The sequence below is a fragment of the Penicillium manginii genome (assembly GCF_028828005.1).
Source record: "Penicillium manginii strain IBT 31320 chromosome Unknown utg000005l:1.0-5665137.0:1.0-5668048.0, whole genome shotgun sequence".
Taxonomy (NCBI): domain Eukaryota; kingdom Fungi; phylum Ascomycota; class Eurotiomycetes; order Eurotiales; family Aspergillaceae; genus Penicillium; species Penicillium manginii.
In genome coordinates, this window is record NW_026643106.1 from 2,699,742 (window position 1) to 2,726,706 (window position 26,965).

At 49.8% G+C, this 26,965-nt stretch overlaps 9 protein-coding genes across 9 annotated transcripts; 5 read left to right on the forward strand and 4 right to left on the reverse strand.

The window, feature by feature from the left end:
- Positions 1 to 23: 23 nt before the first annotated feature.
- On the forward strand, positions 24 to 2,322 carry N7533_007404 (putative C6 transcription factor; the record flags this gene model as incomplete). Its single annotated transcript, XM_057104054.1, has 5 exons — positions 24 to 688; positions 763 to 1,200; positions 1,260 to 1,641; positions 1,697 to 1,832; positions 1,901 to 2,322. 5 exons carry the CDS (start codon positions 24 to 26, stop codon positions 2,320 to 2,322), a joined length of 2,043 nt encoding a protein of 680 aa, XP_056959011.1.
- A 407-nt stretch (positions 2,323 to 2,729) lies between these two features.
- Positions 2,730 to 4,439, reverse strand: N7533_007405 (protein translocase subunit TIM50; the record flags this gene model as incomplete). Its single annotated transcript, XM_057104055.1, has 3 exons — positions 2,730 to 3,320; positions 3,378 to 4,085; positions 4,167 to 4,439. 3 exons carry the CDS (start codon positions 4,437 to 4,439, stop codon positions 2,730 to 2,732), a joined length of 1,572 nt encoding a protein of 523 aa, XP_056959012.1.
- Positions 4,440 to 5,269: 830 nt separating this feature from the next.
- Positions 5,270 to 6,148, forward strand: N7533_007406 (uncharacterized protein; the record flags this gene model as incomplete). The annotated part of the gene is made up of 1 exon (XM_057104056.1): positions 5,270 to 6,148. The coding sequence occupies one exon, from the start codon at positions 5,270 to 5,272 to the stop codon at positions 6,146 to 6,148; it is 879 nt and encodes a 292-aa protein (XP_056959013.1).
- A 305-nt stretch (positions 6,149 to 6,453) lies between these two features.
- Positions 6,454 to 7,710, reverse strand: N7533_007407 (proteasome regulatory particle lid subunit RPN11; the record flags this gene model as incomplete). The annotated part of the gene is made up of 4 exons (XM_057104057.1): positions 6,454 to 6,602; positions 6,660 to 7,195; positions 7,262 to 7,515; positions 7,642 to 7,710. The coding sequence occupies 4 exons, from the start codon at positions 7,708 to 7,710 to the stop codon at positions 6,454 to 6,456; spliced, it is 1,008 nt and encodes a 335-aa protein (XP_056959014.1).
- Positions 7,711 to 8,266: 556 nt separating this feature from the next.
- On the forward strand, positions 8,267 to 10,377 carry rpdA (histone deacetylase RPD3; the record flags this gene model as incomplete). Its single annotated transcript, XM_057104058.1, has 4 exons — positions 8,267 to 8,446; positions 8,518 to 8,818; positions 8,872 to 9,413; positions 9,469 to 10,377. 4 exons carry the CDS (start codon positions 8,267 to 8,269, stop codon positions 10,375 to 10,377), a joined length of 1,932 nt encoding a protein of 643 aa, XP_056959015.1.
- An 839-nt stretch (positions 10,378 to 11,216) lies between these two features.
- On the forward strand, positions 11,217 to 12,223 carry N7533_007409 (60S ribosomal protein uL14; the record flags this gene model as incomplete). Its single annotated transcript, XM_057104059.1, has 4 exons — positions 11,217 to 11,230; positions 11,436 to 11,486; positions 11,787 to 12,111; positions 12,191 to 12,223. The coding sequence occupies 4 exons, from the start codon at positions 11,217 to 11,219 to the stop codon at positions 12,221 to 12,223; spliced, it is 423 nt and encodes a 140-aa protein (XP_056959016.1).
- Positions 12,224 to 12,880: 657 nt separating this feature from the next.
- N7533_007410 (uncharacterized protein) lies at positions 12,881 to 14,720 on the reverse strand (the record flags this gene model as incomplete). Its single annotated transcript, XM_057104060.1, has 2 exons — positions 12,881 to 13,213; positions 13,251 to 14,720. The coding sequence occupies 2 exons, from the start codon at positions 14,718 to 14,720 to the stop codon at positions 12,881 to 12,883; spliced, it is 1,803 nt and encodes a 600-aa protein (XP_056959017.1).
- A 3,767-nt stretch (positions 14,721 to 18,487) lies between these two features.
- Positions 18,488 to 21,709, reverse strand: N7533_007411 (putative polarized growth protein (Boi2); the record flags this gene model as incomplete). Its single annotated transcript, XM_057104061.1, has 3 exons — positions 18,488 to 21,294; positions 21,359 to 21,502; positions 21,577 to 21,709. The coding sequence occupies 3 exons, from the start codon at positions 21,707 to 21,709 to the stop codon at positions 18,488 to 18,490; spliced, it is 3,084 nt and encodes a 1,027-aa protein (XP_056959018.1).
- A 1,416-nt stretch (positions 21,710 to 23,125) lies between these two features.
- On the forward strand, positions 23,126 to 26,432 carry N7533_007412 (MIZ zinc finger domain protein; the record flags this gene model as incomplete). The annotated part of the gene is made up of 2 exons (XM_057104062.1): positions 23,126 to 24,560; positions 24,607 to 26,432. The coding sequence occupies 2 exons, from the start codon at positions 23,126 to 23,128 to the stop codon at positions 26,430 to 26,432; spliced, it is 3,261 nt and encodes a 1,086-aa protein (XP_056959019.1).
- Between the last annotated feature and the right edge of the window lie 533 nt (positions 26,433 to 26,965).

Here is a 26,965-nt window from a genome sequence, read left to right on the forward strand (position 1 = left end):
AGTACATACTTGGGTTGCGCATCATGTCGCCTGCAACCGTTCAAGTCAATACCTCTTCTAAATTGCCCTCGCCTGGGTTTAATGCCGGTGCGCGACCTTACCGATCCCACAAAGTTCGTGCCTGCGATCTCTGTCGCAAGCGCAAGTCCCGATGTACGGTTGACATCCCTGGTCAATCTTGCCTGCTGTGTCGTGTGCAGGGGGCCGATTGTCATTATCAGGAGGAACAAAACCAGGAGACTTCCTTGGTGTTGAGCACGTCAGAATCCAAGCCATGGCCTCCAGGACCATCCCCGGTCGATCCCATGCCAGGTCAGAAACGCAAGCGCAGTCCTGATCTCAATTCGCATCAGTCACCCATCGGACCTAGTCCACCGGGTACAACTTCGTCTTCAGGGCGGCGCAAAGACGAGGACCCCCATAATGAGTCAGTACTCATTGTCGGACCTATGGTGGCGGAGGACGCGCAGGTCATTGAGAAACACATGCCTCCTGAGCGGACCAGTCTCTCTGAGGAGCCCAGTAACAACCCATACAATATCTACTCGAGTGATCCTAGAAAGCCCGTCCTCTACACTACCATTTCCCGCCGGAGGAAAGGCATGCGGCGCGGAGTTCCTCCGGGCGAGAACCAGAAAGAGATTCTGGAGCAGATACTAGGTCCATTTAGACATGATCTTGTGCGACTGTAAGTGATAACAGATGGCAAAGCTCTCCTGCTAGGTTTTGGGCGCTGACTCTAATTTTTTTACCCTGCACCAGCTTCATCGACCGCTTCAATGTCGCTTTCCCCATTTTTGACGGCGAGTCATTCTGGGAGTCTTACATTACTGAGGGCTTGGAGGATCCGCCAGCTTCTTTACTCTGCCAAGTTTACTCCATGTCGCTTGTTTATTGGAAGCATACTCCGAAGCTTGCGTGCCACCCTAAGCCTGACGTCCGGTACGCCGTCAACATGACAGTCGCTGCATTACATGAGGAGTTTTCTGCACCTGGTCTTTCGACAATCAGTGCTGCGCTTATTGATTTGACGGGGCGACCAATTTTCTCCATGACTGGAAATGCTGTCAGCTGTGGACGGATGCTCTCACTTGCCAACTGTCTTGGATTGAACCGCGATCCAAGCCTGTGGAAGCTCTCTCAACAAGAGAAAGATCAGCGCGTTCGTCTTTGGTGGGGAGTGGTGATCCACGATCGATGGTAAGCAATATTGCACCTCAATTATTATCTGGTTTATTGTGTGCTAATATATTTTACAGGGGAAGTTTCGGTCACGGTGTCCCTCCACAGATTGCGAAGTCTCAATACGATGTACCCTTGCCTACTGTCGATAGCCTGGTGCCTCCTCATGCTCGTAGTAACGAGCGTGTGCGTGCCGCTCGCTGCCATATTGCTCTTTGCAGATTGACGGAAATCCTGGGCGAATTGCTTCCACTGGTCTATGGCCTGCAAGCAAAACTGGCGCGCGAGAGCTCGAAGAAACTGCGACAAATTCGAACTGATCTGGACCTATGGGAGGACTCTCTACCCGACTGGCTTCGGTCGCCGACACAAAATCGTGGGGATCAGCTGCATGCATCAAGCAGCTTGCAGCTTGCATTTTTGGCTGTTAAGATGCTCATCAGCCGAGTTGAGTTAAATGTGAGTACCTCAACGATAACTTTGATAGAGCTTAGGCTGACAATGCTTTCTACAGGAGGTCAACAATGCTGAAACAGAAAACCCCGAAGCTCGTCGTTATTTCCAGACAGAATGTCGCAAATCAGCCGAGGAGATTGTGCGGTTTATTTCATCCTTGCGCAAGGAGCACTTCAAGGAGTTCTGGCTCCCTTGTAAGGCACTCCAATATCTGTCCAATGAACCCTAATTTTTAAAACCCAGGAGCTAACAATTTCTTCAGACAGCGCTTTTCACCTGACCTCGACTGCAACTCTCCTCGTCCGATGCGCCCTGGAGACAAATGATACCGAAGTAGCCCGGTCCTGCCTCTCCAACGTTGAGACCCTCCGTACTGTCCTGCGCCGAGTACAAGAAGAAGAGGATTGGGAAGTGGCGGACATGTGCCTGGACCACTGTGAACACATCATGCACAGGCTCCCGGGGACTGGAGCCCCAATGGACCAAGATAGCATGGCTGCCTCGCTGGCCGATAACGGCCTGGTCAACCCAGCCGCGATCTCATTGCCCGAGACGCAAACCAACAATGATATTGTGGACGACATGATGTCTATCTCCAATACATTCGGAACGATGGATGGCTTCCCATTCGATATGACAGGCATCTGGGATGTCTCTGTTTTCCAAGATGTCAACCTGTCTTGAATCTTTCGATAAACCATGTTTTCGGTTCCTCCGGTTTTCTTCCAAGGTTTGGGGGTTTGGTAGGCGTGTACGCTATTGAGAATGACAAGCTACAAACAACGTATATATACCCTAGGGGTTTGACTTGGAACCCTGTCTATTCATTAATCCAGTCTATCAATCTGATTTTTTTGATTTTAAATTAAAACATCCGACTTATACTAAATTTTGTACATCGAGAAACAACAAGAGAATCGGACACCAAACGCTATTTTACAAGTTGTTCCGGTGAAATGGAATGATCAGAACAAACCCAAGAGACCATCTAATGCCCCGCCCTTGCCCATAAATGACAACAAATAAACAATTCGCAGCGATGAGGAGTTGGGAGAAACCAAAGGAAAGTGAGTAGGCTCTTTCAAGCAAGCTTACTCCTTGCTACCACCGGCGCCAAAGACACCGGTGAAGGAGCCCTTCATGCTGGCCATCTGCTCCTGGCGAGCCTTCTCCTCTTCGGCAGCCATCTCGGCAAGCCACTTCTCGCCGTTCTCGCGGATCTCACGGTCGATCATCTCGTAGTTCTTCTGGCCACGCTCGCGAATCTGATCCCACAGCATCTTGCCCTGGGCCAGACCCTCGGAGGGAGACACCTCACCATCCATGGAACGGCCGGACTTCAGGCCAAGAGCACCGGCAAGACTTCCCATAGAGATGGAAGGCTTCTTCTTCTTCTCCTCGGCAAGGTCGGCCTCGAAACGCTCACGCATAGCCTTCTCACGCTTGGCGAACTCGGCGGGGATAACGGTACCCTCGAAAGACTTCAGCACAGGGCGGACATCCTCCACACCCATACCGGCAAGGTACTCGAGGAAGGGAATGAGAGCGACAAGGGTCTTGTCCTGGGGGTCACCGGTCCACTTGTCCAGGACAACGGCGTTCTCGGGCTGCAGGCGGGCGTGCTCTTCCTTGGTATCGAGGAGAATGACCTTCGACAGGTCGCGGTTCAGGTATTCCAGATCCTAGTAAAATATGGTCAGCAAGATTGAAAGCTGCGATGCGCGCCAATTCGGACATACCTTAATATACTCGCCATCCTTATAACGGGTGGCTTCACGGAACAAGGGCCAGCGGATGATGCGGTAGGGGTCGAGCTTGCGGAGAACCTGGTCGGCCATCATGCTGGGCACGGTGGTGAAGAGAACAAGTTCGTAGTACTGGTTGAGGTAGCGAAGGAAGTAATCGACACCAGGGCGCTTCGCAACGCGCCATCCGTGCTCGCGGCTCCATTCGCTGTGAACGAGAAGGTCCTCCAGACTGAGCACCAGGGTATAGGGTTGGCGCATGGCAGGATCCTCGTCCGGAAGCAGCTTGGGGAAGGCAGGGTCCTTGTAGTAGCTGGTAAGATCATTGGTGCGAGCCTTGGCACGGTTGTACCAGAGACCCAGGCCCCATCCGGATGGTTGCTGAGGGTGAGCGCGCTCCTCCTCGTCGGATTCCCAGTTGCGGCCGAGATAACCCATTCCAGCGACACCGGCAGCCAGCATCACGGCGTACATGATATTGGCCATGCGGGCCTTGCGACGATCCATTGATGTTTCATATCCTCCTTTGGGGATATCACCACCGCCCCCTCGCTTCTCATCGCTATATTCCTCTGATGATGGGTCCTCGGTCAGGTTGAGTGATGACTTCTTAGAACGACCTTCGAGCTCTGCAAATAGTGTCGACGGAATACCCTGGGTGAGATCAGGGAGCGGCTTCGAGGGGATGTCTTCGGCTTCAGACTATAGGGGGGAAACGGATTAGAAAGGGAGCTCTATTTCAATTTGATGGAATTGCAATGTAGATAGGTGTCGGTAGCTCACGGGTTTGGCAGACTCCGCGTCAGTCTCGGGCTGAGCCTTGGTATCGAACTCGGGTTGTTCGGCGGTAGTTTGTGCTGTCTGGGTATTCTTTGTAGCCTTGCGCTTCTTGGTTTTGGCCTCCTGTGACTGCATAGACTCAGGGAGAGTGTATGGCGAACTGCCCTTGCCCTGAGCGTACCATCGGGGCCGCTGGGCAGACAGAGCCGAAGAGGCCCTGAAGGCAGAGGCGAGGACGTTGGGCCTCGTCAGAGGCAGAACGGCGCGACTCAGCATGACGGGAGGGTGAAATGGGAAAGTGATGGAAGAACAGGAAACAAAACTGTCCTGCTGGGTCTCTCGATCCTCGGGCTGGCGGGTCGAGTTTCCCGTAGAAAAGTCAGGCGCGTGGCTCGGGTGGCCTAGAGAGTCCTGTTGCGCAGTTTACAGTACGGGGTATAGAGTACATAGTTAACTAGAGAAGAGAGTAGAATACGATAGCTTTTGTCCTCTTGTAATATAGGATTCATTAAAGATTTTAAATCCAGCTCCCACTATAAAATATATTTCTAATTTCCAATTTCCAATTGAGTCTCATTTGAAAGGAAGTCAGATATATCCACTAGGTACTCCGTGCACGGTTACGTCAGTAGCTAACTAGGTTACTACTCGATTTGCATAAATGGCCACTATCGAGCACCGTAGCAGACCCGTTTTATGGCAATTCGCAGCGCGCAATTCTTCCCTTTCCCTCAGTTATGAAAGTCCACCCGGCAAATAATTTGACCCAACACGCCTTTTCTCTATGCGTGTTGGACTGAAATCGCTGGGGAGACCGAAAGAAGTTTCTTCTTTTCCCACATCCAAGAGCCGCAGCAAAGGCCTCCAGTGAAGCTACAGCTCCAATTGTGGGAAACAGTCCCCCCCTATATCTCTTACATTGTCTTCTCTCTGTTCAGGCCAAAGTGAATGGCAGATGAGGCTGAGTCTCATGTTACTATTCTTACTTGACTCCAATCTCCGCGAAGAATGCAATCATTCATGAAATTTGTCCTTCCATCGTTTTAGATCCCGTGCCGCGTACTTATAGACCTTTTTCGCCTCTTCAATTTTCCCTTCCCGTCAACATGGCCCCCAAGAAAGTGCGAAAGCCTGTTGAGGAACCTGAGCCAGAGTTGGAGCTTGAGCCTGAGCCCGAACCGCAACGAGGACCATTCCCTTTCCTCGAATTGCCATCCGAAATTCGCCTGCGCGTTTACCATTTCGTTCTCTTCACACCAACCCGGAAGAGTAGTGCGAAGAAAAATGCAGGCACCGTCGGCTCCTCCGCCAAGAAGAGCAAGCATGTCGCCCCAACCTCGCATCGTATAGCGCTGTTTCTTACCTCACATCGCATTCACAATGAGGCCAGTCATATGTTCTATTCGTCCCAAATATTCCGACTCTTCCCTGTGCAGGACTTTTCCCGCCGACCGACCGTTCGCGCCCTTCCACGTCGCCACCGGCCGTCTGTCACCACAATAGAGTTGATTCTGGGCAATAGTTGGACCGCACCACCGCGATCGTGGGTTGTAAACCAGGGACTTGGTTTGCACGATATGGCTCTCACGCGCACACTGAAGATTTTCATAGAGTGTGACCCTTCGCAGCCGGTTTTCGAGGGGTTCCGCATCTCGAAGGAGTACTATACAGAGTTTGCGGGGAATTTAATGCGGCAAATTCTAGAGCGCCTGCCTGCTCTCGTTCAGGTGGAGTTTGATGGGTATCCCTCTGTGCGCAAGACGGGTGATCTCATGGTACGGTTGCTGGACGAGGCGCAGATGGCAAACAAGAAGGTCCTGTGGGGCCCGGAGAGGGGCTGGACAGACACCGCGGACAACTATGTCCCATATGGTACAGAAGCACAAGATCCAGCAGACGCTGCCATTGATGGTTTGCGGTCCAGTGTACCGCTCTGTGTTGACACTTTGACAACCACCCTCCAAGCCGTCAGACTGGAGACATGAGGCCCATTGGCACTTCACTTGATACGAAACTTGGAATCGGTGTTGGACGTGATATGATTTTGAATATACCAGATATACATTGCGCGGCGTTGATAGAGTGGCTCGAGCTCAATATCACTCATCTTTGATCCACATCTAGAGGATCTACGATTTAGGGATTTTACATAGGTACGAATTTGCCAGGTTTACCTTTTGTTTAGAGAGTAGATTCCTCATTCTTCGCATTAAGTATATATGGATCTTTTGAGAAGAAGAAAGCAAATATTCGTAATTAGAGGACTTAGGTTTCAAATACTTCTATCTCTCTAGAGCTCCTCATCCACATCCATGTTGGCACCGTTGGCGCCTTCTTTCGAGCTTGATTGCCGGGCTACTGAAGCTTCCTTATCAATCATTTGGCGAGACACAGCGACGATGTTGTCCTCGATCAATTGCTGGCTCACGTCCTCAATGTCTAAATGATAAGTTTAGCATATCAACCTAAATTTCAATGGGTATGGATAGCACATACGCTTCTTGGGGTCGACCTTGCCGACGTATCGTGTCTTCAGTTGATCCTTGGTCAGCTCTGTCTCTTCCTTCACCCGCTTCTCGTAGCCCTCGGCAAGGCTGACGAGCTGCTTCATCTGCTCCACGTTGTGATGACCGTCTTCGTGGAAGTCGTTCATTTGCAGAGCCTCAGTCCACACGTGTTTGTGCAAGTTCATCAGCATATTCTCCTCCAGGCCGGTCTTTCGGTAGTTGATTCCAATGCTATAGTAGTGACGGTTCAGGCCGTGAATAAGGGCCTGGATTGAAGGCTTGTTGAGGTGACCCAAGTTAGAGGTTGTTTGACGGGGCTCCTGTCCCATGACAACGGTCTGTGGCTGAATCAGGCGGAAGGCGTCAATAACAACCTTGCCCTTCACCGACTGGATGGGATCCACGACGACGGCCACTGCGCGGGGGGTGAGCTGCTCGAAGGATTGCTGGGTGTTGATATCGACGGATGAAAGCCAGCAACCGAAACCAGGGTGAGAGTGATACCATCCAACGACAGTCTCTGGCCTATTGTGTGTTATCATGATTAGCACACTTCTCCCAGTGTCTGCGAATGCAAATTATAGAACTTACCGTCCCGTTTGTCTGAGCATCTCCATCATCTTGGTTTGGAACACGGGATCCACAGCCTCAACACTGACACCGGTACCACTCTGGGGCATGGCAAAGACATCCACAACGCGGACTGTGTATTCATCGACAAATTCACCAAGCATCAGACCCATAACTTCCATCGGAACACCCGCGCGGCCGTGTCGCAACATCTTCAGCAGGGCCAGAGAGGAAATGTGAACGGTCTCGGAGTTATCAATCAGGTTCGGGGTGTCCTAGAAGAGGATTGCGAGTTAGAATCGACATTGCTCGATGATGGCATACAGTGCAGCTCTTCCAGCGAACACCGCAGCTTCGAAAGGCGGACACATAGCGAGGAGCCACGGCTTTTGATCACTTACACCACCGGGGGCGGCGCTTCCCATTCCCATGCCCTGTGCGGCCTGCAGCATTCTGTTGAGACGGTCCATGATGGCTGATCACAATGAGTGGAAGGGTGTAGAAGGAGTGATGAGAGTGATAGCTTCCTAGATGGAAAGCTCCCAAAAGGCCGATCGGTCTCTGTCGAACAGGATTTGTCACGGAAGAGCTGCGATAAGATGCAATGGTATATTTGCAGGCAAGTAAATGGGTTACTTTAGCAACCTTGAAGACTGATGTTGGAGGGCTCTTGTTGATGCTTGGTCAGAGAGCCATTCCGGCTGGGAGCTCGACTGACGAAGGCGGTCTGGGTGATTTGCCATCACCCTTCCCACGCGGCGATGATTCTCTCAAGCCTCTCCCGTCTTGATTCAGTGCGCCATGGGCTTGTCGGGACCTGTTTACCTCTGTGTCTAGATATTCTGACAGTCATTGCGGTGGTGCTTGGTATATTAGTGCCTTGCCCCTCCCGTGTCTCGATTCCCCTACTTCCCAACGCCCTCTCCTAACCGCATACTTCCCATCTTCCTATCTCTCGATTGACAACTTCCCTTCCCCGAGTGCCCTCCAGGGAAAGGCCAAGCTCGCCTTGCTCAATCGCCAAGGATGGCTGTTGAACCGCTTTCTAATGGCGTTGGTGCCACCAACAAGAAGGTCGCCTACTTCTACGACTCTGATGTCGGCAACTATGCCTACGTTTCTGGTCACCCTATGAAGCCGCACCGTATACGCATGACCCACAGCTTGGTCATGAACTATGGACTCTACAAGAAGATGGAGATTTATGTGAGATTCCATGAACAATTCCGATTGAAAATGGGAATAAGAATACCAATGCTGATACGAAACTCCGGCAGCGTGCCAAACCAGCCTCCAAATACGAAATGACGCAGTTCCATACCGATGAATATATTGACTTCTTGTCCAAGGTTACGCCGGATAATATGGATCAGTTTTCAAAGGAACAAAGCCGGTACAATGTCGGTGATGATTGCCCTGTATTCGACGGTCTCTTTGAATTCTGCGGTATCAGCGCTGGTGGCAGTATGGAGGGCGCGGCGCGTTTGAATCGCAACAAATGTGACGTCGCCGTCAACTGGGCTGGTGGTCTGCACCACGCTAAAAAGAGCGAAGCTAGTGGCTTTTGCTACGTGAATGGTGAGATTTACGAAATTCTTCTGAGGATTCACCCGTGTATTAACGACTATTAGACATTGTTCTCGGCATTCTAGAACTTTTGCGTTTCAAGCAGCGAGTCTTGTATGTCGACATTGATGTGCATCACGGTGATGGTGTTGAAGAGGCCTTTTACACGACAGATCGTGTGATGACTGTATCTTTCCACAAGTACGGCGAGTACTTCCCCGGTACAGGTGAGCTGCGTGATATTGGTGTGGGTAATGGAAAGTATTATGCCGTCAACTTCCCTCTTAGAGACGGTATCAACGATCTCTCCTATAAGAGCATCTTTGAGCCTGTGATCAAGAGTGTGATGGAATGGTACCGCCCCGAGGCTGTTGTACTGCAGTGCGGAGGTGATAGTTTGTCTGGTGATCGCTTGGGTTGTTTCAATCTGAGTATGCGCGGCCATGCCAATTGTGTCAACTTTATTAAAAGTTTTGATCTTCCCACCATGATCCTTGGCGGTGGTGGTTACACGATGCGCAACGTTGCGCGTACCTGGGCTTTTGAAACCGGTATCCTGGTCGGAGACAGCCTGGGCTCCGACTTGCCATACAATGACTACTACGAGGTACAGTTCCCTGCTCATCTGAACACTGGATCTCATGTATTAACAAGGACTCTAGTACTTTGCTCCCGATTATGAGCTTGATGTTCGTCCCTCAAACATGGACAATGCCAACACCAAGGACTACCTCGACAAGATTCGTAGCCAGGTTGTTGAAAATCTCAAACGCACCGCATTCGCACCTTCCGTTCAGATGACTGATGTTCCTCGTAACCCGCTTCTCGAGGGCATGGACGATGATGCTGATGACATCCTTGACGACCTGGATGAGGATGAGAACAAGGACAAGCGATTCACTCAACGTCGTTTCGACCAGTATGTTGAGAAACCTGGAGAACTTAGTGAAAGTGAGGACGAGGAAGAGAATGCCGCCAATGGCGTTCGTCGCCAACCTGGAGCCATTCGCCGTCGAAACATCACCAACTACAGGGATCTCGATCCGGCAGATTCCGGTCTCGACAGCGGCATGGCGACTCCAGCAAATGCCTCGTCTGTTGCCGATGGCGACCTGGATGTTGGTTTGGATACCAAGATGACCGACGCCCCCCGAACAGAACCTGATGTGTCAGCCACGGCATCAAATGATCAAGATACCCCAGCCGATGTCGACCAAATTCTTCTTGAGGCTGAAGAGAAGGATGCCTCCGCCGCTGCCTCCTGGCAGCCTTCCCCTCCTCAGAATGACGAAGATACAGCCATGGAGGATGCTGCCCCGGCTCCCGAGGCTGAACAGTCTGGACCTACGACTGAGGCCCAGGAAGAAAAGAGGCCAGAGACATCACCTGGAGCCGAGGGCTCGACCAACACTCCTCTATCTCCTCAGGGTCAGTCTGCCACGAACGAGCCGTCTACGTCTGTACCGGACAAGGAGGGTGAAGGACAGGAGTCTGCGCCCGCTGAGGGCTCGGAAGCCAAGGCTACAGCTACAGAGTCTACTGATGAGCCCACCGCAAAGAAGGAGGAGTAAACGGCTGCAACTCCAGAAACAATATCGGGTCTGGCGTAATGGGAAATGGGAAGAAAGGTGTTATTGGTTTGGCAGCATGTTCGCATCTTATTCGACCATAGGGGGCGGGATGTTCTCTGCACGGCTAAACGGCGAGGCGGATGTTTCACGGCTCGAAGGTCATTTCTATTACTTTTCTTGTGGTTCAATTTGTCAAAACAGAAAGACCATATGAAATACTACTTCTCATCTGTGAATTTGCATTCGTCTTGGTTGAGTTGATATGCCTGCGTCCTATGTGTTTAGTTTTTATTTTTAAACTGATAACCTTCTTTCTACTGCGAATCACTGCGAATGAAATATGTACAATTGAGCGATTTAAGTTCAAGTTCTTCTCCTGCCCCCTAGTAGTTGATTCAATCAGCAGTACTGTCCGGAGTTGTAGATATCTAGTTACTCTTGATCATTTCACGGCGCCGCCTTTGAAAACCGGGATCCTAGATGATGAAACTTGGCTCATAGTTTCAGAGCTATGTATATGATGTCAGCTTCAAGGTGGTGATTTTGCTTTACCTCCGAAAACCCCATGAACTAGCCATTCATTCCAAGGTTGACCTTCCAGGGCCTGGCGAATATAGTTACTAGTCACGTGATGATAACCCACTTAGGTCAGCAATTCAAACTAGTCCCTAAATAGGCTAGCGCTAGGGCAACCCAATCCACCAATGCGGCGCCAAGATTTTACGCACCGCACCCGCACACTAAGCGAGAAAGAAAGCACCGTGGATTCCTGACCTTCGTCTGCCTTCTTGCCAACCCACTTCGACTTCACTCGACAACCCCGTGTGATACTCGCCATCATGTCTACCAGAGGGTAAGTCTACTCGCTCTATACCCAGATAAACGAAAAAGAGAAATATGGGAGGAATATCCGACGATCTCGACGACCGAATGTGCACATTGAATGTTCATATTGAATGTTGAACATCTCGAGCGGGGAGGACGAAACGGACAACATGGAACTGAGACATACAGTCGGAATGAAAGAATCAGCCCAGCTAACGGTTATCGCATTACAGTCGTGCCGGTGCCTCGGGCAACAAGCTCAAGATGACCCTCGGTCTGCCAACGTAAGAATTTCCCACACAGTCGTGTCCCTCTCGTCCAGTGAAGCTTTCGATCAACGCCTTTCGCCAACTACTCCGGTACTTTCAATCTGTGTCGACAATCTTGGAAAATGGAAACGCGGAAGGAAGGAAGAAATCTTCGACAAACGAAACATACGACATCATTCGGAATCACCACTGCAAATATCAGCACTACATGGAAGAATCGAAAAGCATTACTTGGACGAGAGAACTGGACACGACGAAATTGATGCGCTTTACGAGAGAGAGATTACGGAAATACTAACGGTCGTCTTCGATTAGTGGCGCCGTGATGAACTGCTGTGACAACTCCGGTGCTCGCAACCTGTACATCATCGCCGTCGCCGGTACCGGTGCCCGCCTGAACCGTCTGCCCGCTGCCGGTGTCGGTGACATGGTCATGGCCACCGTCAAGAAGGGTAAGCCCGAGCTGCGCAAGAAGGTCATGCCCGCCGTTGTCGTCCGTCAGAGCAAGCCCTGGCGCCGCCCCGACGGTATCTTCCTGTACTTCGAGGACAATGCCGGTGTTATCGTCAACAACAAGGGTGAGATGAAGGGATCCGCCATTACCGGCCCCGTCGGTAAGGAGGCTGCTGAGCTCTGGCCCGTGAGTCTTCCCCCCAAACCCCGCATCAGATGTGCATGGCACGTTTGGCAGGCAATCTTGATACTAACCCATGTCACAGCGTATTGCTTCCAACTCCGGTGTCGTCATGTAAAGAGAGGAAACCGAATTAAAACAAAAATCAACGATACCATACCTGAAACTCCTTGGGACCTGGGAACACGGGGTGCATACGAGACATATTGTGGAAGCAAAAGGGAGGGTGGTCCACTGACGAGACGAATTCACCTGTGTTATTTCGAGCCGGTTTTCCTCCCATTCGTGTTTTTCTCTTTGAACACTGGCGATCTTCGGAAGTACTTGAAAAATACAACTTTTCATGAAAACATCCAAACGCTTTTCCTCTCTGTTGTATGTGATATAGGAGTTTTGGAGTATGGATTCTGCTACCTATCATGGCATCTTCATATTCTTTTACTCAGCCTAGACTCCCAGGGATATAGGCAGATCTACAACATCTGATCCCCTTGTGACTGTCATGGGTTTGTAGTTGGTTTTGTGTAAATTAGCAATGTCTACTTGAGGATTGCTTATAGCTGGCTTGCGTGTGCGATCAGCTATGATATTCTCATCATGAAATTCCTTGCCGCAATCTTTAAATCCAAGGTCACTGCCCGTTGTTACTATTAGTAGATTCTGTCTGGTTGTTACTGTCAAGTGAAAGGGAAACAATTTATTTGCAATACCCGAAGCTAAATTTACTGGTGGAACCCTATGCTATTGTACAATAAATAAGCAGTTTATCAAGCTATCACTCCGTCGTCTTTTCCTGCTTGGGTATCTTTTCCGCATGACTCTGACCCTTCTTAATCGGACTTGAGTTCTTTTGCACTCCATCCTTCGTTGACACTTCTGCGGGTCCAACCAATCGGAGCACCACCCAGAGCAAACTGACAATCAACGTGACGAGAGCAAGAACATGCACAGCCCACCAAATATGCTGTACACCGGCAGGGCACATCGTGATCTCGTAGTCCCATTCGCCCGCATCAACATCGAACCAAGCCGACAGAAGTCCAGCGTTTCCACCAAATTCGCCCATCATCGACCGAAGTGTAACTTCACGGATAGATGGAGTTTCGGACTGCACATTGGACTCGGTATATCTCTTTGCAGCCCACTTCCAGCTTTGCGAGGGGGGTACCACCGGAAGTGCCCTCTTCCTGTTTCTCCTCTTCTACTTCCTTGGTGTGATTGACGAAATGGACGGCATCACAGCCGGTGTGGTCATGGCCCGTAAGAATGAGTCCTTTCCGACCCTGGCCACCACCAAAGGCATTATCATTACCAGTCATGCCGAAGATGCCCTCCAAAATCCCCGATGCACTGATAAAGTCACTCAAATGGTTCTGCTCCCTCAATCCACCTTCCTTCCAGCGCGGAATGCCATCAGGACCCTCCTCGTCATCATCTTCATGGAACGTAAAATACGGCCCGTCGGTACACACTCCTTCCTCCTTGTGCAAAGGCAAGTGTGTGAGGAGCAGGGTAAACGTAGACCGATCTTCAACCGGGTAAAGGCGCTTGCTAATAAGATCGTTGAGATAATTGTAACTATGCGACTGAGCGGCCTCAGACAACGCCGGCGTATCGAATATAAGGGTGTTGAGGTTAATCAAGTGCAGAGTCGGAGTAATAACCGACTTATCAGTCTCAGCAGCAACCACCGACCCACCAGACCCCGGATCAATGGGAGGATGCTGGAAGCGAATGTCCCAATTGGCACGGCCAAACTCGCGCTCAAAACGCTCCATCCGCGCCTCGCTAGCATCACCTGCATAGCCAATATCGTGATTTCCCGCGATATTGATCACTCGTCTAGGCCAGGCCGGGTCGGAGTTCGGTCCCAGGGGCTCGAGGTCCTGCTTCTCGGCGATGGCACCCTCAGTAGCCCCCGTTCTCGTGATCTTGTCGTCTACCCTTTCTCCGCCGCGGAAAACGCGAGTCCAGTAGCGTTCGCTGCGCCAGGAGAATTCGTCATCGTCGATCCATTGGCTTCCCAGAAGATCTCCCAGTACGGTCGTATGTGTGGGTCGAGTCCACCAAAACAGTGTGCGGTAGATGTGCGCGAGATAGTAGTCGTTACCCAAAAGGTCGACGCGCTTTTGAACTGCCCGAAGTGACCGTGGGACATCCTCGCTTATAAGGTCTCGTAGCCCTGCGGTGAAACTGGAGAGAACCTCCGAGTTCAGGAGATACCTTGGGAAGGGCGCAGTAGCCGAGGCATCCTCCACTGCATCCTGAACATCCTGCCAATGTTTGCGTGCCCGCGCGGCTAGTTTCCACTCCGGCAAAGGCAGAGACGTGTCTCCCTCGAGCTGCGGGTCTGCGAGGACTAGGAGTCGGAAGATTGCTGGCTGGGTGTTCACCGCGGAGTCTGGGGCTCGGAGATGTTGTAGGAAGGTGTTGGCGGAGGGGTTCTGTCGCAATGGCTCGAGGAAAGATCGATCTCCTGCTGTTGGCGACTTTGATCGAGGTAGGGGGAACGCACAGCCATTGAAGACTGGGTAAAGATAGAGGTAGACTGTAGCGGAGAGGGCAAGCGGAAGCAGCAGCGCAAGAACGCGGGAAAGGAGCGAACGGAGGAACATGAGGGTCAGGGTTTTAGAAATAATCTTATGGGGAGAAAATATACATCGTAACAAATATATAGAAGAATAACAGAGCGCGTTGTGGATGGTGAAGGGCAAAAATTCGGTGCCCTGGAGGGGGGTAAACAGCGAAGATCACGCCGCGCCCCAGCACAAGGCAAGGGTGCTCCCAAACTATGTCATCCGAGGCTATCACGCCAGAAATAGTAACAGAGTACCAAATGAAACCTGACCTGGTATAACTCCAGGCGAGATATTTTTTGAAAGAAAATTTTACATTCTACCGGGCTACCTTAATCAAAGAGTCGAATAGTAACCTTGAAACCTACATCAATATCGTTATCTTATCGTTTTCTTTGCTAATGGTTGTCTAAAGGAGCGTACTAGTACTGACTGCCCACCTGGGCAGGTGATGAACCGTAGAGAGTTTCTATACTACTACCTAGGTACTATATACTATATACTAACTTGAACCAGGAAGCTTTTGAACTGAACCTCCAGGGCTGACCTACGTAGGTAATGATTGCATATCGCCCTAATTTGCACGCTCTTGTACTACTGCTACTACTACTACTACTACTACTACTACTACTACTACTACTACTACTACTACTACTACTACTACTACTACTACTGTCCTGAGTAGTAGTATACACATTGATCTAAAATTAAGTTCACGGGTGAAGATAATGCAGTAGACATTAAGCTATGGCGATTCATAGTTGTTCTCATGTCTCAATTATATCTTGAGAAATCAATACCCAGGCAAAATGAATAATAGCTGGCACTTCATCCAGAATGGGAATCTGAAAAAAAACAAAAAAAAAAACAAAACGAAACGAAAGCCAGGGACGACTGTGCTAGAAAACTTTGGATCAGTTGATTGGGCATTCAAGTTGCCTGTCCGTACTTTTCAAACCCCGATATATTCATGTATTCTTCCGGATCTCTGTAGCAGCTGATCAGTCGAGTCTCATAGACAGAGACCGACGCAGCTGGTTTTGGCCGGTGCTTCTTGTATATTTCGAACTGATTGAGTATATAACAGCCGCCTTTTGGATAAGTCTTGAACTGAGGCCATAATAGTTGAGGACATAATCTATCAAGGTGACAAAAATATCAACCGCACCACCAGCCTTAAGATCACTGGGATTACTCCTGTAGAAGGAGTACGTTCGAGTTGCGGGTCACCCGCACCTACCAAATCAACCCTCAGAAATGCGAGTGAAAGAAGAACAACCGAGTCTTTCGTCAGATACTCAAGCTCCTGAATACTCATGGAGAGCCCGAGAAATAGATGGATTAGATTTGGGCAATAACGGCCCAAAGCAACAAGGGACTTCACCGCCAATCCTGGTCTGAAATATATATGTTCAAACATCAAGCTTTCCATGTTTCTGCAATGCGATGCAATCACCTCGATTGTATGATCTCCAAAGTCTGTATCGGAATGTTGGGCTATCCACTCCAGTTTCAGAACACGGAGTAAAGGACACCCTCGAGCTAAATCGATGAGATCGCGGGATGAAACGAAGTTATTCCAAGGATTGAAATTGACTTCTTCAAGCTTTGAACAAGTACGAAACCAGCCCAGAGGCCCCGAGAGACGAGGTGATGGGGGTATGTTGGCCCTAAAATGTCCAGTCCTTTGATCAATTAGGTGTCCATCCGGGGTGTCGGACCCAAGGCATTCATCTCGAAAGCTAGTGAATTTAATCGACATCAACGCAGGTAGCTTTGGGGCTAGGTATTTCAAAATATCATCCTGTGCATGGATACAGAGATACTTCAAGAACGGAAGAGTTTGGAGCTCGTTGTAATCATCGAATCCTCGAAGAAAGGCCCTTTGGAAGTCTCTGGCGCTTGTATTGAGTACTTCTAGTTTACTTCGACGGAAAATGACTGGGAAGAAATTCTGGGCAAGGTCGTCACCCATACACCTCATATAAGAGAACTCTATATGGGTTTTATGGGGCATTTTGTTGAGGACGTGGAGAAATTTGCAGGTTATAAGTAGCCCCCACGGCGAAGTGCCGTACTTGGTACCAGTAATAATATCAAACTTCCTCAGGGATTTACACTCCTAAGCAAGAATGGGTTTCAATAAATTGGAAGATAAGCTTGTCGAGGGTACTCACCAGCAACTTATCGGCGAATCTCCTTGACCAAAACCCCTCATAGATTTGAAGGGCTACTAGGTTGGACGAAAGAAACGTTCCAAGAGTCTCTTCGCCAAATCTCGTGTTATAGCAATCTATCTGAGTGGATTTTGGCTTTGGAAACGAGAATTGCGACATATTTTCCTCGGAAGAGAAGTACGGTGCTATCGACAACTTCGATAATTACTCGCTTATGCTTTTTTTCCTCTGATAACCCCAAAGACTAAGATATTTAGTCTTGCTAGTGTACCTAACCATGGTGACCCCCAGGAAGTTAGACATAGAAGGCGATAGAAATAGGTTGTATTGGCCTCGAGCATAGCTTACCACTGCTGGCGTTCTGGACACTTGGATGTAGATCTTGCCAATGATTCAAGAAGCGAGAATGGGACGGGCTGGGTCCGACCCCCCGCCAAAGTTACTTTTTCATATCAGCTTCGTGTATTTCTCCACGAGGGGATAGTAGACATAGATTCCGCAAGAGCTTCACAAGACCAGCGAGAATTCACCAGCCCTGCCTGGATTAGAGAAAGTGGCTCAAGGAAGCAGAGAATAATTGCCAGGATCTTAAGGATCTCCAGAGCATGCCTTGAGCGCGCCATTTCCAATACACAGCCTGCTGGTATTTTGGTATTTGACGTGAGGGGTTTGAATATTTAGAGGGAGATGGGGATGTGGAAGGTGGGAATTCATGGGTGGAGGACGCCTTCAAGCCTTTTGTACTTGTACATGCTGAGTCGGGCTGTGGATGTTAATGATACAATAATTCCTATTGGGAGTTTAGACCAAGGGAGAGAAAAGACCAGGGGGGTTCATTTTACTTTCAAACTTCGATTCAAGGAATGGCCTCGGTCTGAAAGAGTGATATGCAAGTCTTCTTTCATAGTATTACACACTCCCTCAGTATCATTGGATATTAGTTATTCCATTCAAGCCGTTGGGCTAGGAAGATGAATCCCGGAGAGAAAGGGGATAGAGAGCTTCCAGCGTATCAATGTTTGGCAGCCATCATCCATGGTTCCTCCCTACTTCTTCCACCACCTCTCAGCACATATCACACCATTCATATTGCTTTATTCCATTTTCTCCATACATTCTCTACAATAGAAAGAGTTGAGGGTACGGAGGTGCGCAAGGGTCATACTAGTAACCAATAAATTCAGATCTAACCCTACTGAAAATCCAAATGCATCATGTATTTGAAAGCCGGGTGATTATAATTATCTACAACTCGTAAGAATCAACTCGTCCCCAAAGTCTAGCTGGGAAAAAAAAAAGCCCAAAATCAGATGAAGCAACGACTGATTCAGTCCTCCAAAAAGCCAAACTCATCAAACACACACACAGCCCACATCAACCCTTCGTGTCCACATAACAAACAAGAGCTGGCCAAGGCCAGGAAAGAATGGAACAGAAGTCGGTACGAGGGGTATATCACATCAAACGCCAAACGATCGGGGGGGATTGTAAACGGACCAAAAGTAAGCAATAAAAAAGATGAGAAGAAAAAGAAGAGGTGGAAGAAGATTAGTCGCAGTGGGTTTCTCAAAATTAGAGGTCCCTCAGCCAGAATTGTCGTAGTAGTAGTGTCATGGCAAATCAAGAAGACTACTGCGATTCCATCTTAGCCAAGGGACTAGGAAGAAGGGAGATATTTCCAGTGTCGATTTCTCCGAGAGGGTTGGACATGGGCCGATCGTTGGCCGTTGGCGTGTTGTCTTGTATGTCCGCCTTCGCATCGACAAACGAACTGGATTCGGTTGATGGCGGTTTGGCCAAATTCAAGCCTTCAATCCGAAGTCCGTGCTCTTCTTCGTCTTCCTCTTCGATTAACTCATCGGGAAGACGGTCGGACTCCGGACCGGACGCATTGGCCATCAAGGCGGGTGGGCGTTGGTTCATCAGCCGGGCTTGTTTCAAACTGATTGTCTTTTGTTTGTTGGTACTCTCTGCCACTTGAGACAAATCACGTTCGATAGTAGCCTTCATCAGGGCCGCCATCCACAAGCGACCTTCTTGGACATTATCAACCTGGAAGTAGTGGGTGGTGGGTTTGGTGAATTGGACAGTTCGTGAGTTACCCGACTTTGGCGGCACGAGCTTGAAGAAGAAAGGTCCGCTTCCTTCCTTGCCAGCAAGCGAGGCAAGGACTGCAGGAGTGGTGAGTTTGGAAGCTTCGCTAGCGTTCGCATTGGCGGGTTGCGAGGTGGAGCCGGTTACTGTGGCATGCAGCGCGATTATAGGATCATTATCTGCCCGCAGCACACGATGGGCTGTAATATCGATGAGACCTCGCTCTTCAGTGTCTTCCTCGGAGTAGTAGTAGGATAGACGGCGACCACGCAGCACAAAAAGTCGAGGCTTCCATGTTGTCATGAGATTGGATGATCTCTTCTTCATCCATCCGCTGTAGTCGCAGCCGTCCATCTGCTCCTTTGGCGCCTTCTTCTCTAGGCCACGGGTATATGCACTAGTGTCCTTTTTGGATTTGACTGTTCGGGGGCGATTAATCATGCCGGGATTTTCAGCAGCTTTACCTGACCCGTCTGTACTGTGGCGTTCGGAGCTCTTAGACGTTGCCGAAGGAGTTGTAGATCCAGTGCGACCAGACGTAGGGTCGTAGTCACGGGGCGAGACTGGAGCTGAGCTATCGGTGCTACCCTTCCCAACAACATCAGAAATAGCGCGAAGCCCAACGGCTCGTCGAACTCTTTGACCTGCACCGCCGATTTTCGGGAGAGTGAATGGCGAGGCACGTGCAGAACTGTCCGAATCACTACCCTTCTTCATGAAGGGACCTAGGCTTGAAAAGAAACCGGTCTTGCTATCCTGGGAATCATTACCGCTTCGCTCAGAGACACGTGTACTCAAGCTTCTAAAACGACTCTTTGGTGGGGTGCCGTGATAATTCTCGGCCGCAGTAGAGACATGCCTAGCTGCATCACGTATAGAGTCCACGCTGGCGATGCGCGATTGACGTTTGCCAGTTGTCTTGGCGACCCTGTCATCCGCAGCGTAGCTTGACTTCCGGGAATGGCTGATGCTTCCGCTGGCGGATGTCCGCTTCTGTAGAACGCGTCGATTTCGACGGGAATCCACCTCAGTTCCGGAGAAGTAGCCTCGATCAAGGTCATCCATGTGCTCAGGCGTGTTTGGCTCTGATTCCGTAGCGGCGAACTGTGGTCCGCGGTACGCTGTAGTACCAAGTGAGGTCCCTGGGCGAGTAGGTAGGCCATGACCCCCATTGTTGAGGGTCCAAGCTCGATCAAATGATGGCTTTTTCTTATGGCCATTCATGGTGGAGTCAGGAGGGACACGATGAGTTGTGTCGATGGAAGAATGTCTTCGTGTGTGGTTGAGATCACGGATTGAGGCTGCAGAAATTCGCCTTGGTGAATCATGGCCGTAGGGAGGAGTGTGGGGTGTGACAGGAGAGCTAGCATTGCTGGCTAGTCTTGGGTGTTGGCCAGGGACAGCGGAAACTCGGGGGTAGCCTGCGCCAGTCTTCTCCGACACGGTCGGGATGCGTGGCAAGAAGGGCCCCGTATGACCGGCACGAGACAGAGATCGTTCTTCGGGACCATTGGAGAAGCCGGCGACGGAAGCTCTTGTGGGGGCCTGAGTCTGGGGTTGTTTCAGACCCCGGACTTCTTCTTGAAATGCCTTGACCTTATGCCAGGTCTTGAGTCGTTTACCCATAACACCAAAGTCGAACTCTTTCATGAAAATGAAATCTTGGTCCATATCAAGTAGCACATCACCTGTGATTTCTTGTTCCTCGAAAATCTCGCAGTGTCTGGGATCCATTCCGAGCTCTCGCATTTGCTTGGCGGTTTCAGTCTGATTCCATTGTCGAACCTGTTCCTCAGTGGGGCCGTCACCTTCTTCCTCATCCGTCTCATTCCCATTGATGTATGAGATTCGATGGCTGAAATGGCTACTGTATTCACTGCCCGAGTCATTGATCGTTTTTGCGTCTTGGGTCGAAACGCTATGACGGGGGGTGTTCATATCGGTGATGTGCTCGTCGATGACGCTCAAAGTTTCATTCATCACGGGGCTCTCCTCGCCATTGGCATGGCTATCAATGGATCGTCGGAATGTTTGCTGGATCTCCGCCAATAGACTTGGTCGGGGCAATGGAGAGGAAGCCGATCGCTGTTGTTGGGGAGAGTCCACCGATTCATAGACATCGGAGGTGCTTGCATGGCGTGACGCCTGGGGCGTTGTTTGTTCGCTGCCGGCTGAGACGAAAGAAGACTCCACTGGTGTTGACGGTTCGATTTGTGCAGGCGACTCGGTGTTTTCGGAAGCGATCACGCCCTGGGGGGAAGGGTTGGTATTGATAGCACCTAAATTGGCTGGGCGCACATGGGCCCGAGGGAGATCGTGAACCTCGGCCTTGCGAGTGAAACCTATGTTGATGAGCGATCAGCTTGAGGGAGACGATTGCGGTCGTTGGTTCAAGTGGGCGCATACATGCAGGGAAGAGACCCTTTTGACTGGAGCGGGTGTGTTCTCCAAGCCACCATCCGTCTTGGAATTCCTCATCCATCTCCTCCAGATGGATGATATCGCCGCGCATCATCTGTAATTCATCTTCGTTGCGCTTCAAGTGATCATCTAAAATGGGGTTAGCGCATGGCTGGGAGGGCGAGCGAGAGGGGTACTTTGCGCTCGCGCTCACGCGCACGCACGCGCAATCGCAATGGCGCAAAGGGTCGCACAGAGGAAGACGTACGGAAGGCGACAAGATAATCCCCCCCGCTGGACATTTTTAGGGGGCGCGGGTGAGGCGCCCGAATGGTCGGCCATTGAATGGTCGGCCATTTCGCGATGATTTTTGTTGGGGGAGAACCTCCGATCGCACGAAAGTGGAAACAAGCCGAGGCGAGGATTATGGGCAGGTCAGTTGTAGGGCATGGGGGCCCAGACAACCCTTTCGAGGGGAGAGAAGACGAGGAGAAATCGGCGGATTGGAATTTGGCGAAGAAGAGTAATGTGAAATTAATAAATTGGAGGGGGAGGGAAGGGGGAGGGAATGCCAGAAAAGGACGAGGAATCTAGCGCAGCAGAAGCAATAGGGCGGGCTTAGGTCATTAGCTCGCGGGGTTCGCAAGGAACTAAGCTGGAACTGTCGGAAGCTTTGTTTGTACCTCAAGAGATCCTAAGTGGACCAAATTCCCGATCTTGAGAGCGTGGCAGACCCGATCTCCCATGCCACAACAGGGGAGAGGTCGAAGGCGCAGATTGGCAGATTGGCAGATTGACAGATTCCAGGAATCTGATGTGGAATGAAGTCCCACAGGGAGGAGATGAGATGGAAGGGAAATGGAAAGGATGAAAGGTCCAAGTGTGGGCTAAATGAGCCGAGATGTCAAGGTCAAGGCCAAGGGAATCAGAATGAAATAAAAATAATAATAATAAAAAAAATATGGAAGTGACGTGTGCGGTCGTCAAGGGTTCTGGACCAGACCATCCACGGTCGGAGTGGAGTGGGGAGAGATGAGATGAGAGAGATGAGATGAGAGAGAAGAAATAAAATAAAATGAAATAGGTGTAATGGATAGAATTGTAGAGTAAATACAGAGGTATATGGGGTAAATAACAACAATAGTAGTACCTAAGTATGCAGGGAAGGGAAGGGAAGGGAAAGGATCTGGCTGAACACGGCCATTTTGAGGCCCGACGTATCATACTACAGCCTAGTACTAGTATAGTATCCTTGTATACTTTACTATACGACAGTGTACACTATACACTGTACACTACTGAATATTATATGATCATTATCAGCAGTATTATTATTATTATCATAATATACTATATAGTATATTATCATAATTATACTACCTAGTAGGTATTATTGTAGTGTACTATTATAGTGTATACATACTCAAGTCTAGCATGTCATACTAGCCTAATGCGGACATGCTGCTTTCGTTTGGGATACCTACTTATACTTGAAAACAGAGCATATTATCATTGTTATTATTATTATTATTATTATTATTATACTTACCTATAATAATTACAACTACTCTGATCACTACAAGTCATACTAGTATTTATCATACATTGAGTCCACTGAGAATCCTCCGTACTCCGTGGAAATGGCCGAGGGCTTACAGTAGACCGGCTTTGTTCTGGAGCAAACAAGCATCCTGGTCTTTCCCTCCGTTTCTACCTGCCTTGCTCGGCTTTTCTTTGCTCTTCTTTCTCGTAAAACATGGACCTCCCATAATTATGACTCCCTCAAGGCGACACTCGCGTGGTGCCGACGATATTGGTCTCTCAAATTCTACCGCGAGCCTCTTTATGGGTGCTGCGCGGAAGAATAAGAATTGGATGCTAGCTCGCTCTTCTCTCCCGACCTGCTCACTGCACGCGATGCGTCCCCCGGCCGCCACTCCTGACATTCCTCTTGCTTTGCCCGTTTCTGCTCCTCTTCCGGATTCAACTTCGGCCCTGGAACTCAACAAACATGCTCATCCCCAACCGCCCGCTATTGATGCTGCAGGCCCGTTGATGTCTCCCGTGACCCCGGGCGCAAATCTGCCCGCTCCCTTGCAGATTGCCTCCCATCAACAACCTCAACTTCAACCCCAATCAGATATCCCACCACCTAGCCTACCCTCCCCCGTCCTAAGCGCGAGCTCTCTTTCCACCACCGATATCCCTCCCCCGCGCCCTCCAGGAGCAACCCTGTCCGACAACAACCAGAAAGAGAATGGGACCTCTAGACCAGACCAACTCGACCTCACACCCCCCACTCAACTCTCCCCCATAGCAACGTCTACCCCGGCAAATGCAAATGAAAATGCAAATTTGCAATCCGATACCCACTCCCCTCGCGGACCTTGGCAGGAGCCTGTGGTGTCCAGTCACCAACCTCATACAGCCCCTGTTCTTACTCAAGTCAATAACACAGGCGATTTAAATTGGCTGGGATGGGAGCCCGAGTTGAAAGTTCTTCTAGAAGTCGGTCAAAGATCAACATCGTCTGTTAACTCTAGGACAATTTTGCTGCAAAAGGCTTTCCTTTACCGGGATCACTTCTACCTCGTATTGCACCAGGTACACTGCCGATGGACTGCCTCAGGATATCAGGATTTCCCAGAATTCCAACCAGCCATGCGACAAGGATTCAGGAAACTAAACGAGCTTCTGAAGGATAACGCACTGATACCACATGATGTCATGTCAAGATTTGTCGCCTTTCCTCGAAAATATGAGGATCTGAAGGACGCGGATTGGTATCGCCTAGACTTCAAGTTGCTCACCATTGTACTCCCACGCCTCTCAAATTACTTCATATACCTTGCGGACCGAATCTCTCAGGGTTTCTATCATCATCGGCGTTATCCACCGCTCATGGTTGAGATGAGGAAGGAATTGCAAGTTACATCGCCTGTCCTATTGGCCGTGATCTTTACATCGACATGTCGACATCTTTATCAGGACACGTTTCTTCCGGTTCTGCATACCTACTTTGAAAAAGACATGGCGATGACTTATGCCGATTCCGAGAAGTTCAGAAATGACTTGATCCAAAAATTTCAACGCATTCCTATGAAGCCGTTTGATACAGCGCCACACTTTCAGCTTGCGCCACTAGCCCGGCCACAAAGTACTGTGCCATGTCAACCGGCCGCTACCGTTACCTCTACCTCTTCACCCGGTCAAATGAACCTTCCCACGATACCTCAAACTTCAAGATCGACAAGTGTGTCTCAGAGTCCTCAGCCGCCGACAGTCACAACTCCGAGGCCTCCGTATACATCGCCATATGTGCCAAACACTATGGGGGGACCCTCGGATGTTGCAGGCACCCTCAGGACATATGCAGCAACCGACACAGATGCAACGACCAGGGCCCATTTACTATTGGAACGGACAGCCCCAACCTCCTTCCGTCCAGCAGCCTGCGAATATGCCAACACTGGCCCACCATGTGCCACAAAATGTCAATCAACTGCATAACGAGCAAAATAGGCAAAACCATCTGTTCCAAATGGTTCAGGTTTCCCAGGCGCACCAGGCGGTTCAGGGTCCGACACAACAGCTTGCCACCTTTCCGAATATGTCCTACCCGCAACAGGGTGTCACATACGCGCCTTTCCACGTGTCTCAGCTACAGGCACAGTCTACTGCACAGAATCAGCATCAACTACAAATTAATTCCAGTAATCTGCAGCAGATGAACTCGATAGGTCACCCTCAGCTACCCTCGTCTATCCAACAGCACCATGGTGGTCCGAGCCCTTCACAGATCCGCCATTCCCAACCAGTCCGCCAACAGAGAGTGGCATCCGTACCGACAATCACTACACCCACGGTGTCCTTCGTCTCACCTCGTTCTGCCCAATCACCACCCAATTCTTTACTTCCAGCTTTGGGATATAGAATGCCGCAGTTGGTGCAGCCGAACCCGATGCGGCTAAGCCTACATCAGGTTGATCTTCTTGACCCGATCAAGAAACTGGTCCATCTGGAGTCTAACGTCATGGATGGGAAAGAATTATATCTCTTTATGAATGGCTTTGCCATGCCACCGAAGTTCATGGGCTTGGAAGAAATTTCCTGCAACTGGACCTTCCAAGTGTCGGCACTGGATATGAAGAGGGCCACACGCCTTGTAGAAGGTAAACCAGGGAAACGACCGACCGTTTGGTATCAAGAGGGCTGCCTATCTCTTCGCTTGCGAGCGATCGCACTGGGAAGCCTTGACAAAGACAAAGTTTATGACACGTGGCCGACTGCAAATACCGTTTGGCCAAGTGTGTTTTACATCCACATCAACGGCACGGAACTCTTTGTTCGCCGCAAAAACCACAATGGCAAGGACTCTCCATTGGATATCACTCCACATATTAAAGAAGGCGAGAATACTCTTTCACTTCACTTTCTCTTGGAGCCTGGCGAATGCAAGAAACACCGTTATGTCTTCGGAATTGAACGCATGGATACCCTAGGGTTCGACCAAGTGCGACAACAAGCGTCCATCTCGCCCGCCAATGATACTCTCCAGATAATCCAAAAACGGCTATGCCCAACCACAGATAATGACGAGTTGGCCGTTGTCTCTGATAGTCTGACTGTCGGCCTGATTGACCCGTTCATGGCGCAGGTCTACAACGTCCCCGCTCGCTCTGTGCACTGCGACCATTTGGAATGTTTCGACCTCGACGTATTCATAAACACACGGAAATCAGAGTCAGGTCTCGGGCCAATGAATGACAATTGGCAGTGCCCGATATGCAAAGCAGATGCTCGACCAATGCACCTTATCATTGACGAATATTTCGTCAATGTCCGCGAAAAGCTCATCTCTACTCACAAACTAGAGGGCACTGTGGCGATCGACGTCCGAGCCGATGGATCATGGGCGACAAAGGTTGCTATCGACGAGCATTCCGACAAACATGCCTCCGGCACACAGTCAGTCAAACGCAAGGCCACTAGTCCCCTGGACCGGGAAGCGTCTCGCGCCAAGCAGGAACCCTCACCACCAATCACGAATACAGAACACACAGTCATTGAAATAGACTAATAATGTGTTTTAATGACTATCTTATGTCGTCGTCTTTTCCTAGCGCTTTCGTCCTGCCTTTGCTAGACATAAATGCCCGGGACACCCCACGTCATCATACTTTTAGCCTTCTTTCTTGTTTTGATTTTCTTGCGTTGAAGCAATAGATACCCCAATTTTCACTATTCAACTTTTTTGACCGCCGTTATTTGTCTTCTTTTCCCCCTTTTTCCTATTTCATACAGGGTTTAAATCCACCAAAGTCAAGATGGCTGCGGGCGTTTGTCCTCTTTGTGCTGTTGTTCGTCCCCAAGGGGATCGACACATTTTACCTCCTGGAAAAGGAAATGAAAAAGCATTTCTTTTGAGCAGCCTTAATCCAGGAATCTATCTATGGACGGAACTTTCTGTTCCAGCTGTTCATCAGATCCAAAATGATAATTTGTTAAAATTCTTTGTTGTTTCTCTCCACGGTCTACACTTCGTACTACACCATTACGATGGGCAAAGCCTTCTACCTGTAGAGGAATGTTCTATTAACCACTGGCAGGTTG